General features: G+C 59.6%; 1 protein-coding gene across 4 annotated transcripts in view; it reads right to left on the reverse strand.

Moving 5' to 3' along the window:
• Window positions 1–1,471: 1,471 nt before the first annotated feature.
• FGD3 (FYVE, RhoGEF and PH domain containing 3) overlaps window positions 1,472–15,400 on the reverse strand; it is a 50,039-nt gene continuing 36,110 nt past the window's right edge. For all 4 annotated transcript variants that reach the window (XM_047699898.1, XM_047699896.1, XM_047699897.1 and 1 more), the window contains exons 9-18: window positions 14,452–14,598; window positions 13,968–14,060; window positions 12,598–12,677; window positions 11,482–11,512; window positions 10,530–10,637; window positions 9,512–9,574; window positions 4,971–5,093; window positions 3,014–3,157; window positions 2,307–2,453; window positions 1,472–2,049 (exon numbers count right to left, since the gene is read on the reverse strand). In XM_047699898.1, the coding sequence (XP_047555854.1) occupies window positions 1,840–2,049; window positions 2,307–2,453; window positions 3,014–3,157; window positions 4,971–5,093; window positions 9,512–9,574; window positions 10,530–10,637; window positions 11,482–11,512; window positions 12,598–12,677; window positions 13,968–14,060; window positions 14,452–14,598 (1,146 nt within the window). In that variant the 3' untranslated portion in view covers window positions 1,472–1,839. The remainder of the gene's footprint in view (window positions 2,050–2,306; window positions 2,454–3,013; window positions 3,158–4,970; window positions 5,094–9,511; window positions 9,575–10,529; window positions 10,638–11,481; window positions 11,513–12,597; window positions 12,678–13,967; window positions 14,061–14,451; window positions 14,599–15,400) is intronic.

Consider the following 15,400-nt stretch of genomic DNA (forward strand, 5'->3'; position numbering starts at 1 on the left):
TGGGTGGGGAGGAGGAGGAGCAGCAGGACGAGGAAGAAGCCAGTGGAGAAGCCCAGTCCCTCTGCCCTCTGTGGGTGCTCAGGAGAGTGAGCCCAGACCCTGGGCTCCAGGGCGGGCTGTTGGGTTGGGAAGGAGCTCAGGACCTGGGGACATGTGCCCACCGGGGCGCACACCGCCACTCACCCTGAGACCTCAGGCTTTGCCGGAGTCATCTCTTGAACAGCTAGAAGCGGCAGCCTCAGGCTCGCCCATCACGGGGCTCTTGCTGGAGACCTGCTGGGGACCTGGAGCCCTGTCTCCATCAGCCCCCGCCCCCGACTGACCCACACTCCCAAGTCCACCTCACGGCCCCCACCTCTCAGAGCAACGCCAAAGGAGATGCTGGGGAGACCTGGGGCCAGGCCCTGTGGCCCCCAGCCTGCTCTGCTAGCCCCTCTCGACCCTGCCCTTGGCCTGTGTGCTCTCCCTACAGGTCTCCAGGGGACGTGCCCTCCTCTGACCACTCTGCCAACACCCACACTGCAGGAGATATGGCTCCACAGGGAGGAATTCCTTCCTGCACAGCCTCAAAGCCCAGTCCAGAACGGGCAGTGGGGGCATGTCTCCCAGCCCTGCTGTAGCCACAGCCTGTGGGGCCTACGGCTGGCCCCGGGCTCTCCCATGGACTGCAGCCGACTGCGGGGGGCAGCACGCTCTTTCATACTTAAGGATCCTGGTGATCAACCCCAGGGCTGCCCGGTGAGGGCAGGGCCCCTTTGAGGTCACCATGGAAACCTGTGTATGGGGACCCCAGCCTGCTGGGCAGGAGGACAGGTCCCAGACAGCTCACTAGGGGGCTGGCCAGGAGGACCCCACGTGGGCTCCTGCTGTGGGGGGCCTAGTTCCACACCTGACCCGAGTGGAGTGCCCCATACCCAGTGGGTCAGTCCTGGCTGCCCCTGATATTTGGAGTTCTGAGACCTGTGGGACCTCCTATGACTCAGTCTCCTCAGCTGTCACGTGTGAAACTTCCCGGACAAGGCGCCCCTGAGAAGAGCTCACTAGGCCTGCGGACATAGAAAGTACTCAGTGAGTGCAAAGAACAGAGGTCAGAGGAGAAGGGACTGGACCAGGGAGAAGGGCCGGCTGGGCGCTTCACTGACCCCCTCACAGGGGCGGGACCTGCTCCCCGCAGTCCTCACTGGGCCGTCCCCCACTCTCCCCTCCTTGGGGCCCCACCCTGAGGCTGTGCCTGGCTACTGGCCGCCAGCATTTATTTTCACAGACCAGTATGGCCTGCTGCTGGCCAGGGGACACGGGCACAAATCTCGGCCCCACGTAATGCAGGGCCAGGCCTCCGCTGGGCTCTGCGGAGTTTCTCAGGGAGGTCCCGCAGACATGCCCCCAGCGACGACGGCCTCTCCAAACAGGGAGGCGGGCTGCGGCGGCAGCACCGGGAGCGGGCAGAACAGGAAGGTGCAGTCCAGGCCAGTCACAGTTCAGCTCACACGGTCCAGATGGGGCAGGGTGGCGGGGAGGGAAAGCAAGGCTGCAGACCTCCACCCGGTGTCCCCGAGTGCCCCCAGGCCTCTCCTTCTGCCTTCCGGAGCTGGGTTTCCCTCACTGCACAGTCGCCTGCGCCCTGCTCCAGGCCACGCTGTCACGGCTCTTCCTGGACACACGCTGGCCACATGGGCCTGTTTCCTCTGCTTCAGAAAGAGGTCCCCCCAGGGTTAAGTGTCCCGTGGCTTGTCTGCTGCCAGCAGTCCGAGAGCCCCACACGCCTGCACATAGCCTCCCAGGTGGGCACAGGCCCTGTTATGGTGGCCACAGGGCCGGGACACCGGGCCGAGGCTCAGCTCACAGGGCCACTAGGCTAGGGTCCCCGCGGGCAGCTGCGCTCAGGGCTTCCAGCCACTGCTGCCGCAGGTCCGCTGATGGGGTGCTCAGGTACAAGGACTGCTGGGCCTGCTGTAGCCGCCACACGTGCCTGCTGTCCGGCCTCTCCACAGGGTCCAACACACTCACTGTGCAGCCAGCAAGGGGGATGGTGCGTGGCAGCCCGCCATCCTGCAGCAAGGGAGAGCTGTGTCAGCATCCCGGCCTCTGCCACCCTACCCCACAGAACACTTTTTCCCACGGGCAGACAGCAGAGGGATGACTCTGCGCAGCCGGGGAAACCAAGGCCCCAGGATCACAGGAGCCTGAGCAGGGCTGGTCCCAGGCAGCGTGGCCCAGGCCCCTCTGGGCACTGTGGGCCTCAGGCTCCAGGCTGTGAGAATTGGGGCACAACCCCTAGCACGACCGGGGGCAGGTGGGGGACACACCTGGCTGTCTCTCGGCAAGTGCAGCACCAGCTCCAAGGGTTCTGACGCCGGGATGGTGGCCCACACCTCACTCCACACCACACCGCTGTCCGACACCTGCAGGGAGCTGCAGAGCATGCTGGGCTGGGGGTCCACAGGCACTGGGTTCTGGAGACATGAAGGGTGGGTCAGGGGCAGCCTCGCCACAGGGGTCACCCTCATGGGGAGGGGGCAGGCCTTGCCTCCTGGGAACATACTGGACAAGGGCCTAGGCCCGCCTGACCCACCCCAGGGTCACCACAATGGCCTCTGTGTATCAGGCTGCACCCTCCAGGGGACTGAGACTGTGAGTGGCATTGGGCCAGAAATAAAGAAAAAATGGAAGAGTTGGAACCAGGGTGTGGCTCATGAGAAAGGGCTGTGTGTGGTTCACCGGAACACATGCACAGTGCACCAGCACGTGCATGCATGCCACGAATGTGCGCACCACACACCTAGCATGTGCACGCACACCACAAACACGCACACTGCGTGCACGCACATGGCTGACACACACACCACGCACCTAGCATGTGCGCGCGCGCGCGCACACACACACACACACACACACACACACACACACACACACACACAATCTGTCCTGGCACAAGCCAACAGCTGTGAGCACTGCAGAGGCTACTGGGGACAGGGGCTCCCGTCATGAGGCTCCTAGCATTGGGCCTGCCCACCTCTGTGCTGTGCTTGGGCTCCTCGGGTGCCGCCTCAGGGCTGGGGCTCTCAGGTACCACCTGCTGCGTCAGGAAACACTCTCGGCAGACGCGGCTCTGCCTGCCATTCTCGGCCTTGAACTCGGAACACTTCCCACAGATGACCTGCAAGACAGAGGGCACCTGTGACCCTGCCCCCGGGGACAGAAGTCTGTCCAGGAAGAGACTGGAGGGGCTGCAGGGCCAGGAGGGACACCGCATGTGGAGGGGAAGGGCTTCTCTGCAGGAGCCTCATCAGAGGGTAAGGACCCCAGTGCTGGCCCCATGGGCCATCCAGGACTTGTCTCCTCTCCTGGAGGGTCCTGCAGTTTGTGTGCACAGAAAGAAAATTGGGAAGAGGCACCAGGTACATGGAATGACACTCAGCATCACTAATCACCAGGGAAATGCAAACCCAATCCACAGTGAGATATCAGATATTGCCTCACACCTATCAGGATAGCTAGTACCCCAAACACAGGCAGTCAGCATTGGTGAGGATGTTTGTGAGGACGTGGAGGAACCGACGCCTTATGCATCATTTGTGCGAATGCAAGACAGTAGAGCTGCTGTGGAAGACGGATATCCAGTCTCCAAAAACACTGAAAACAGAGTTACCCTAAGACTTGGCAATTTCCATGATTTCTGTTTTTATGGATGGTTGGATTAGTGAGTAGATGGATGAAGACCCACCCATCCACCCATCATCCATCCATCCGTCCATACACCTATCCATCCATCCATCCATCCATCCATCCATCCATCCATCCACCCATCCATCCAACCACCCATCCACCCATCCATCCATCCATCCATCCATCCATCCATCCATCCATACACCCATCCACCTATCCATCCATCCATCCGTCCATACACCTATCCATCCATCCATCCATCCATCCATCCACCCACCCATCCATCCACCCATCCACCCATCCACCTATCCATCCATCCATCCATTCATCCATTCATCCACCCATCCACCCACCCATCCATCCATCCATCCATCCATCCACCCACCCATCCATCCATCCATCCATCCACCCATCCACCCACCTATCCCCCCCATCCATCCTCTACCCACCCACCCTCTACCCACCATCCATTTACCTCCCCATCCATTCATCTATCCACTTACCTATCCATCCACCTACCTATCCACCTGTCCATCCATCCATCCATCCATCCATCCATCCATCCATCCATCCATCCTCCATCTATCCACTACTCACACACCCATCCCTTATCCATCTATCCATTCATTTGAGGACCATCCTTTTATCTCTCCTTCCCCCAGTGTCTCAAGGTTTCATGCAAGGGCATGACAATGAACACCACACCTGGCACAGTCTGCTGGTGCTCTTTGGAAAACCAGTTCTAAGACAGCTCCATGCTAAAAGCCACCTGCTAACATAAATTCCTTTTTAATAACTTAAGCTAGAAATATGTAAATCAACAATAGTCCTTTCATGAAGAATAATCTTCCCTTTCAATATCAAGTTCAGAAGCCCATCCTCAAGAGAAAGAAAAGGGTTCTGGGGGGCTCTGTGAGGAGAAATAGAGATGGTAATCACTTGGGGTACCAGTTGAAGGTAGCCTCACATCCCCCAGGCCCACTCAACCTTCACCACCCTTGGAGCACCTGGACCAAAGTAGCAGGACGCAGCTCCCCCAACGGCTGCACCCCACCCCTCCCCATGCCCTCTCCCTCCTCCCAGGCATGGCGTCCCTTACCTCCCCTTCAACCCAGGCCACCCAGCACTGAGCTCTGTGGTTCTGAATCTGGTCCTTTCTCAACCACAGCCCTGTTGGTCAGACACCAGAGCTGACCAGAGGAAGGAGATTAGTGTTGACTTCAGATGGGACATTGCCTGTCCGCTCCGGGGCGCCAAGCCTCACCCATGGTCTAGGGGACCCGGTACTGAGTGCCTGCACTCACCGCGCCACACAGCTTGCACCGATGCTTCCTCTTGGTGATGGAGTTGAAGGTCTCACCACAGCTTCTGCAGCCCTGCTTCTCTTTGTCGCGCCTGGTCTTACCAGACCCCCTCCTGGGCTCAGGCTGCAGGAGGCAAGTATGCAGGGGCCACTCTGTGAGCACATGGGCAGCACGTGCACAGAGCAAAATGCAGCAGGGAAGGAAGCTGGGGCATCGTAGCCTCAGCCCCCACCCAGCCCTGCTCCCCAGGCTGCCCTGTGGTCACCAGCATGCATGCAGAGGTTCTAGGTGGGTCTGGAACTCTGCCCAGACCGAACTGGTAGGTCTGAAAAGGTGGGGCCCAGAGCCCATGCTGGAGAAGGTCTGCCCTGCGGCCCCGGAGGGAGGCAGTGTCTGCGTCTGGGCCAGAGTCGCCGAGGCTCAGGGGCTGCCTTGGGCCCACCTGAGCACTCAAGGGGCGGGTTGGGCTGTGTTCCCTTTCTCCTCCGCCAAGCTGTCTGGTCCTCCCACCCAGGAGTTGACAAGGGGAACGAAAGGAAGTCAGGAAACAACATGGTTTGTGTTCACAGAGCTTAAACAAGCTTTAGGACAAGTCATGAGGACACCATGAATGCCTTTCCACACGTTGGGCCAGGTAGGCCGGAAGCTCAGAGCCCCCGCAGAGACGGAGGTGGGGGTGGGGGGTGGGAGGGCAAGGGTGGGGCTCACTTTCCTCCCCTCCTTAGTCTCTACAAACAGGCATTTATTTCCCTCTTTGTCAAACTATTGATTTCACTCTGTTTTAGTTTAGTCCCAAACTAAGGGAGCGGCCCCCTGCAAACGAGATGGAGGCCAGGCCACAAGTGGGATGCGGTTTAAAGCTGCCCCTGGCACGGCTCAGGGAGAAGGACCCAACCGCAGAGCGGCTCCTGCAGAAAGCGGACTTTCTGCACAGAGGGGCTGGAAGAGCAGAGAGAGGAGACGGGGAAGCAGAGCCAGACGCTCCTGCTGGCCGGCTGCGCCAGGGACCTCCTAGCGGGAGGCTCACCAAGAATATCTCAGAAAAGAGGAAGAAACGCAGTAAACAAGTAGAAAGCAGCCGGTCTCCCTGCCCCCTCGCCGCCACCCAGTGGCTCCTGGGACAACTGTGTGGGAGCGGGGGTGGGTGGGTGGCTGTGTGCTCTGCTCCTGGCCCCACTCCTGTCCAGGACCCCAGCCCCACGGAGACAAGAGCTTTCACACAAGCAGCGGGCAGGCAGGAGCAGGTACAGCATGAGGCTTTGGTGGGGGCTCAGCAGAATGGCCAGCCGAGCCTCAGTTTCCCCATCTGGGAAGGAGTTGTACAAGGTGGGAACCAGCCCCCACGCCCTGCCCTTCATTAGCCATGAGACCACGGACGATGGTCTCCTTCCTGAGCCTCAGTGTCCCCATCTGTACAGTGGGGTTGACAACAGCTCCTGAGGCCCCTCATAGCATATGGATCCCAACTGACTTGGCCAGTTTCCCCTTATGTTCCCACTTCTCTCCACCCCACTCGGGGATCCTCTCCCAGAGACCATCTCAGGACTGCTCAGGGCCAGACATGGGAGGGGAGCCACCTGGGGCCTGGCATGCAGGGCAGGGAAAGAGAGACAAGGGGAACATGGCCATCCCTGAGGTCTGCCGTGTCCCAGCAGCCACCCCCCAACCATCCCTCAGGGTGGTCCCACTGTCCCTGTCTTCCAGGTGAGGACCCCAAGGGCTTGGGAGGTGAGAGTGGTCGACAGCAGGGCAGCCGGGCCCAAGGCCAGAGCCACAAGTCACTGACACCAGACGGCCATAGGGGCGTCCGGGGGACAGAGGCATGGATGGGGGCCAGAGGAGAGGGCTGGCCCAGGACGGATGGAGGAGGTGGCTGCAGTGGGGCTGGGGTGTGGCGCCAAGATCACCAGCTGCAGGCCAGTGGGACGGAGGGCATTTCTGCAGCAGGGGGTGCTCAGGCCTTCTGTTTGGATGCCGGGACATGGAAAGGCCCGGGCCGAGTCCTCAGGCAGGTACAGAACTGGGGAATCTGTGAGTCTCCGCCCAAAGCACCCAACGTGCTGGGGCGTGGGCGGTGGTCTCTGCCCAGGGCAGACTCTGACTCACTCGGGTGTTTCTGGCTCCACAGCACAGAAGGAGGAGGAACATTTAGGTAAGACTCGGCCCCAAAGACGGCTTGACAACCAGCCTCTGATGGCACCTCCCAGCTGGCCCTGGGTCCCGCAGACTGTGGACACAGGCCCTGCCCGGCCCCTCTGCTCCCTGTGGGCAGCTCTGTCCAGGACCCCAGAGCATGGGCTTGGGGCGGAAGGGCAGCGCTAGCTTTGTGCACCCTAAGGTCGTGGCCAGGTGGTCGGGCGGGACCTGGCTCAGCCTCTGGGAGGGGTACCCATGTCCCCCTGCAAGCCCGAGCCCCAGAAAGCCTCTCTGTGAAGAGCTACATGACTTCTGCAGAGCACAAAAAGCTTTAGCCACCTTGTGAAACTTCCTGGCCTGGGCTGAGCTCCTCTTAGGAAAGGGGTGCTTGTAGAACCGTGTGTTTGAGGACACCAGGGCTCAGGGAAGGAGACCAGCAGCCACATGGGGATTTACCTTCCTCTCTAAGTGTGCTAAGAAAAAGCTTAAATCTGCAGCAAGGATCAGTCTTTTGGTGTCAGAATGAAAACTCATTTTAGAGCACCTTCCACTAACGCACACTGAGCAGGTCTCAGTTAGACCCTATACAGCCAGACTTTTACCCACACTGAGCTACCTCAGATCCACTAACATCTCTGTTCACAGGACACACCGGTGAGAAAAGCATGGGGCCACTGTCTGTTACTGTGTCTGTGTGTTGTGGGCTCTGGGCAGGTGCAAAGACCCTGGGGCAGGGTAGAGTGAGAGGAGAGAGGGCCAGGAGGGTGAGGAAGCCCCTTGGGAGTTCATGGGCTGTGACAAGACCATCCCCCTCTCATTGTCCATGCCACTTCCATGCTGCTGGCCTCAATGACACTAACTACTGGGAACCATATTCTGTTCCCCAGAGCCACGAGGCAGCGGCACCACTTGAATAAGTGGGGGGGGGGGGGTTCCTCCTGTCCTTTGGCCCCTACACCCATCATGTCCCCCAAATGCTCCATCCTTCCCTCAAAGCTTCTCAAGGTGTTCCCAGTGCCCGGGAGTCCGAGGACCTAGGTTGGGGGCCCAGGTTTTGCTCTAGTATGCAGTGGGAGCTGTGGTTCTGGGTGCACCTGACAGAGGCCTCCCAGCGTGGGCCAAGGCGGGAGACCAATTACGCTTACTAAAAATCCAGCTCATGTTGGGAACCCTGTTCCCTGTGGCCACGGAGACAATGGCCACCCCCCAAAAGCCACTTCCAGGGCCCCCTTCCCAATGCAGGGTTTGAAGCAGAGGCTAGGCCTGCCATCAAACTTCTGTCTAAAGTGGGGCTGCCCAGAACAACGACCAACCCACAAGGGCAGCACAACCTCACTGGGCGAGCTCTGGGCCTCGATGTTGAATTCAGGAGACTCACTAGCAGTTCCAGGCTGATGGAGGGGCAGCACCTGCCAGGGGATGGGGGACGGGGGCGGCCTGGGAGGTGAGGTCGTGGGAGAGGGAGGGAGAGGCTGACAGGTCAGAGAGAATGGGGGACTCAGGAGCAAACCCCTATCTAGGGCTCAGGCCGGGGCTCGGGCAGACAGCCACAGTGTGGCCTCCAGCCCTTCCCCACCAAGTCTGTCCAGGAGCACCCCCTGGCAGCTTGCAGGGGCCACACTCCCCTGGTGTCTTGGGGCACAACTGTCAGCAGGGCTCACAACTGGTGGGCCAGTTAATAACCGTGCTCCCCTGCACTGGACGCCCAGACAGGCCAGGCACCCAACACCCTCCCACTAATCCCCACATAGCTGGCAGAGAGGAGGGGCTCTAGCATGTCCACAGCCTGCCCCGACTGGGGGGACGTGGACATAGGCTGCCCAGCCCCCTCCCTGCCTGTACCACCCAGGTGGAGAGAAGGTGAGCAGACGTGGAGGGGGGGGTTTTGGGCACCACTGCCTTCCTGGGCCTACAGCAAGGACCTCCCTCCATCCTCCTGGGGCCTCGACTCCCAGGGCCAGGGGCTGACCGTCCTTCTTCGGATGGCCGAGTAGCCTAAGGATCAGGCACCACCTTAAGTCGTTTTAACCACGTACTTTCCACACAAGGTAAAGAGCACAGTGCCGTGACCACCCAACTGACCTAATAGACGCGGGGGTCCCAGCAGGCACCCTCAGCCCCCTCCCAACCCAGCCAGAGACTATCACTGTGGGGACTCAGCTCACATAGGGGTAGCTCACCCACGGACCTCACCCCAGAGGGTTCCCTGGTCTGACTCCCATCCCAGAGGACTCCCAGGTCTGACCTTACCCTGAGGGCTCTCTGGTCGGACCCCCCCACCCCAGAGGGCTCCATAGTCTGACCTCATCCTGAGGGCTCCCTGGTCTGACTCCCACCCTGGAGAGCTCCCTGGCTGACCTCGCCCTCTACCTCCTGCCCCTGCCAAAGCTGAGGGGGTCACTCACCCCTGTTGTACCCCCTCCACCGCTGGCTGCCACTGCCGGCCCCTCTGAGCTGGAGCCCACCACCTGGAGGGAACAGAGACAGCCAGCATGAGCGAGGATCCCTGGCCACGCATGGATACCAGTGCGGCACTGACCACTGACAGCACCCCCAACCCTTCCATCTGGCCACAGGGTCAGTGTTTGCTGGGACTTTGGGGACACACTCCTCCCTGGGCCAGTGTGGGACGCCCCTGGAGCCTGCAGCAGCCCCCCCCGTGCCATTGTGTCACCCGCAGGAAGCGGCCCTGGGTTCCACCTCCACCCTCAGGCCTTCCAGGGCCTGGGCAGCCTGGCTCCTTGGGCACTGCTGTAACCACAGACATAGTTCTGAGTCCACAAGGCCTCTGTTCAAAGAAGCCTGGGAGAGATGCAAAGTTTTCTTCTAAAATATATTTAGACAGAAAGATAAATGGATGCAAATGTTGAGTGACCGATAAGGCCGTGAGGAGGGTGCCAGGCCTGGTGCTGGGGACATAGGGCTGCTGGGCTGGGCTGGGCCGGGCATCCTTGGTTTTAAGAGCACCTCTGGCAGGAGGTGGGCGTGAGGACCCTCACTCTAAAGGCAAGGGCGGTTGTGCCTACAGGAGGGGGCTCTGGCCCCCATCGGACTCCCAGGGGGCAGCTGCAGCTGACTTCACCCAACTGGCCCTGGGCAGGGCCCCTGCCTCCTGGCTCCCCTTGACCCCAGGGTGGCTCTGTATGGGGTTAATGAGCTGCCCGCATTGGTAAGATCCCAGCCCCACCTCACATGTGGCTTCATGCAGGCCCATTCTTCCCGCCTGCCCCTCGTGAGGCCTGGCCCCCGTGCTGGTGCTCAGCAAAGGACAGGCAGGGAGCGATGCCTGCCTGCCAGCCACTGGTCCTTAGCACAGGGAGCGTATGGGGACCAGCTTCCCTCGGAGATGCCAGCCCTTCCTCCAGGGGCCTGGGGCATACCCCCTCCAGGTCCCTCCCTCGTCCCTAGGACATTGGTGCTCACAGGGGAATCTGGAGGGAGGGATGGGTCCTCCTCTTGGCTGAAGGAGCTGCTGAAGGCCTTGAAGGTCTGGCTGTTCTGCTTGTGCCTCTCGATGGTGGCCTCAATGACCTGAGACAAAACCAGAGAGCGAGGGTCCTCAGCAAGCTCACCCTCGAGGGCAGGACCCAGCGCGCCTCTGTCCCCGCAGGTAGGTCCTGTGGTCACGCATGTCCCCAACTGACCGGACACAAGCCCCAGGCCCCCCCTGCACGCGGCTGGTGCCTCTCACAGCATTCCAAGCTGCTGCGGATGCTTCCCGGACACTCCACACAGATTGGCAGACATGGTTCTATTTCCTGCATTGGCATGTCCCCTCACATCTGTTCAAATTTCCTTTTTCTCTCCTTGCCCAGCTTTCTATCCTACGAATTCTAGAAGCCACAGCTCTTCCCAGTTAATGCTCTACCAGGATCCTTGCCTCAGCCTCTGCTCTGACCTTCGCCCTCATGGGCTTTGGTCTCTGTTCCCTGTGTCCTACGAGCCAAGTCTGCTCTGGCTGCCCCAGGACACTGATCAGCTCCCTGCCTGGCTGACCACCCTCAGGCCCCCACCCTCTAAGGCCAACTGCTCATCCCACATAACCTGCTACTCCTGCTGGCTGGCGGTGGGGAGAGGGTGAGGGTCCCCTTGGGCCTCCCAGACAGTGCAGATCCACACCCTGGGTGAGGGCCCCCCACCTGCCCGCCTCCAGCCCTTCGCACTGGCATATTTACTGCAGCTAAGCAACTGAACGGACTGACAGGCTGGCAGCATCTGAAGGGACTTAGCGAGGGTACTTCATCAGAGGGACGGACGGATGGACAGACAAAGCCTGGGGAGTCACAAGGCCACTCCATCCTTTGTTTCAGCATTAAATGGCCGTACTGTGCAAGAATCTGGTCACCTGATTACTTTAAAATTTTAGGAGCTTCACCTGAATCCACTCTTTTTTTTCCTCTTCTGTCCTACAAAAACAAACACAGTATCTTATTAACCTGGCCTTAAACACTATTAACCTCCACACTCCTCTCAACCCTGGGGCACACAGCTGAGCTGCTCACAGCCTCCAAGTGCAGCTCAAGGCCTAGAAGACAGTCCTTGAGTGCCTGGTACACTGTGGGCAGGCAGGGTCAGATGCAACGGGGGAGGGGGGCAGGTGTGGAGTCAAGTGTGTCAGGTGGGTCAGGTATGATCAGATAAGGCAGGTGTGACCAGGTGGGGCAGGTATAGAGTCAAGTGTGTCCAGGTGGGTCAGGTGTGATCAGGTGTGGCTAGGGGCATCAGGTGTGTCCAGGTATATCCAGGCAGGGTCAGGTGAGGTCAAGTGCAGTCTGCAGGCCCCTCTACAAGGGATGTAAATCAACACCTCCTGGGACCACAACAGGTACTTACAAAGATCTCACATTGCTGGAGGAAATGAGAAATGGGATCTCCCACACACTCCCCCCAGTGAGAGCACAAGCCTGGCCCCAATCACTGGGGGGTGGGACAATGGCCCCAAAACTTAAAGCAGATGTGCTACCCTTTGATCAGCAGCTCTTCACTAAACTTTCTGATGGACAGAAGGACAAATATGCCCTAAACAGGCACGAGAATGCTGAGTGCAGCACCTTTGCCACGGCAACCTGGAAGGAGCCCGGGTGCCCGGGAACAGGAATGGGTCGGGCGATCGTGATGGAGAAGTCCGCTGCCTCTGGAAATGAGGCTCGGATACGGCATGACGTCTGGCAAATTAAGTGAAAAAAGTAAGAAGCGGAACGGGCTGCACAATAAATAGCTGCGCGTGATTTTAAAACTCGGGACACGTTCGTGCACACAGAAGTCTGGGAGACTCCTCAGAGGTGACTGAGAACGTCTGCTGGGCGGGGGAAGAAAAAGGCCAAGGCTCCATTTTCATCAACTTCCCTTCGGAACTGTTACATTTTAAACCACAAAATCAGTGATTATGATGAACCAAAACCAACATATCACAAGGTTATCCTGTTAGGAAAAGGAGCCAACAGCTGAAGTGTTGAGTCACAACAGCAGGTGCTGGGACGGCCACCCATACCGAGTCTGCAGCTCCAGGCACCGTCTCCTTCCCGTTATGATGAACGTGGGCGCCGCATTTGGCTTGACGATATCCTGCACCTAAAGGCCAAGGGCCAAGGACATAACAAAACAACCGGTTGCTTAGCGGGCCCGGAGGGGCAGCCCTGTGCTCTCAGACACAGAGGTCTTTCTTGAGGAGGGGGCACAGGCGACCCAGTGGGCGGGACACTGGGGGAGCTGGTCCATGAAGGAGAGCTAGGACCTCTCATCCTCTGCACTTGGAATGGTGCCGACCAAACCCTCCCGCCTGCCGGGCTTCCCAGCAAGTCAGCCGCCAGCCCCAGACAAACGGAGGCTTTCCCACGCCACGAGGCTCTCTACCGCTCTGCAGGGGTCTCTGATCCACCAGCCCCTATGGCGGGAAGCCACCCCTCATCCCTGATATCCCACCCCCAAGAAACTGCTGGATGTGGCCCTCAGGCCCCCCACTCTCAGCACCACAGCCTGGCTGTAGGGGGAAGTAGGCCCAGCCAGAATCTGACTGAATCAGGCCTCAGAGCAGGAATTTCCCAAATGCCCCAAAGTTGAGGGTTTCTGTGTTAGCACATTTAGTTACCCACCCACCACTAATTTCTTACATAAAACACCTATAAGAATCATTTCTTCTAACTATGAAAAAAATTTTTTTCCAGTAGTTTTTAATTTTAAGGATGTTTCTTGAGCTGGGGCTCAAAGAATTTCAAAATAAGAAGTTTTTTTTCTTGTATCCCTAGGGTACACCTTCACATGTGAATACTGACTGAGTACTTGATCCAGTCGGTATTTGTGGAGTGGGGGTTTACTCAGAGCCCTCCCCACAGGAGTGGGGGCAGAGTCCTGCTCTGTGGCCCCCAAGCAGGAGACTCGGAAAGGCTGAGGCCGTAAGGGGCGGCAAGGACAACACATCGTCCAGACCCTGAGCCTACAGAACATCATCTGGACTCCAAGCCGGTGCGGGAGAGGATAGTGCATGGGACCAGGGGACTAGGGACTGGGCAGGGAGGACACCCCGTCCACTTTCACCCCAAGCTTCGCCTTCGGGTCTGTAAATGAGGCTCTGAGCACCAACCTCACAGGGACGGAGGTTGGCCCCGGCCTTCATCCTGCACGCACAGGGCAGCAGCACCCGGGTGGGTAGGCCAATTACGGGAACAGGATCCATGCACAACACCAGGCTGAGTGGCACTCAGAAATGCCCAGGCCACACGTGGGTCACAGACAGAGATGAAACTTGAAAAGTGGGCAGCAGGCCAGGTGCACAGTGGTGACCCTCCAGCAGCCAGAGCTCAGTGTCCCCACCTTGTCCAGCGCCCTGCCAGGGGAGCAGGTGAGAGGGCAGGGCTTACCCACCTGGAGGCCCGAAATGTCCATCTTCTCCCGGACACTGAACTTCTGGCCTATGAGCCGCAGTTTGGGCACACAGTAAAGGATCATGCTGTTGAACTGCAATCGAGACAGGTACAGGGTGAGGGGTGTCACCCCAACAAAGGAGGCTCGACAGAAAGGAGGCGGGAGGCATGGCTCTGCAGCGGGGCTAGGCAGGGCGTGGCTCCATGGCGAAGGGGCGTGGCTGTCGTGGTGAAGGTGCGTGACAGACAGGAATGGGCATGGCTCTGGTGAAGGGCGGAGAGGGCAAGGGCGTGGCTCCCGGGGTGAGGGAGCTTGGCAGACAGGACTGGGCGTGGCTCTGGTGAAGCGGGTGGTGGACAGGGGCGCGGCAAACGGGGCTGAGCGCCGCTCTTTGGCGAAGGGCGTGGCGCTGAGCTAAAGGGGCGTGGTGGGGCGTGGTTCTGGCCCCGCAGGATGGGGGCCCGGGGGCGGGGCGGGGCCTGACCAGGAAGAGGTGCCGGTCTTGCGCTGTGCCGTTCTTGGCCGACAGCTTCTGGATCGGACCCTCCTTGATCAGCTCGTTGGCGGGGTTGACGATGTCCTCCTCCCCACCCAGTCGCTCGTACACCTCCAGGAGCTTGTGCATTTTCTCCTGTGCGAGACACAGGGCTCAGGCCCGCGGTGGCCGCAAGGGGACCCCGGGATGAGGGAATCCCGCCCTGCAAGCATGGCCCGGAATCAGGGAACCAAGACCGGGCAACGAGCCTCCTTATAATGGAGTGGGCGGGAAAATGCGTCTCCTTCCTGTTATGATGAACGTGGGCGCCGCATTTGGCTGGGCAGTGAGGGATGGACCCATGTTCGCCCGCAGAGAACCGCTACCACCACTGCTGCGGGCCAGGCTATGCCCACACGCAAGGCAGGTATCAGCTCATTTAGTTCCCGCATTACCCCAGGAGGTAGGGGCCATTTTATCCCCTATTTACGGACCAGGAAACTGGGCTATGGACAAACCCAGTGAGCCTCTAGAGAACCAGGATGGCCCTTCTGCGGTCAGAGGAGATATTTCAAGCTGTTGCTGCTCTTGCCCCGGAGTCATCACTGCCTGTGGTGACCCTGCCTGGTTCCCTGTTCCACACTTAGACCATGTGGCCCAGTGCCCTCATGACCAGACCTCCGCCAGTCTGCAGGTCCTCTCCCTCTGGCCTCAAGACTGGCGGTGTGGTCAGCGGCCAACCAGTGCCCCTGGGCTGTGATAGGAAAGGGGTGTCAGCCTGTGGCCCCAGCTCTGAGCCCAGAAGCCATGGTCCCTGACCAGTTGCTACCAGCCCCCCAAGGGAAGAATGCAGTGGAAGGCTGGGAGAGCTGGGCTTGCAGTAACACGGGTCTACGCCATAGAGCCTGGACTTGCTATGCCACAGGGGCTGCTGCCCTCACACCTGGCCAATCTCGGC

Source organism: Lutra lutra, chromosome 13 (genome assembly GCF_902655055.1).
Source record: "Lutra lutra chromosome 13, mLutLut1.2, whole genome shotgun sequence".
Classification (NCBI taxonomy): domain Eukaryota; kingdom Metazoa; phylum Chordata; class Mammalia; order Carnivora; family Mustelidae; genus Lutra; species Lutra lutra.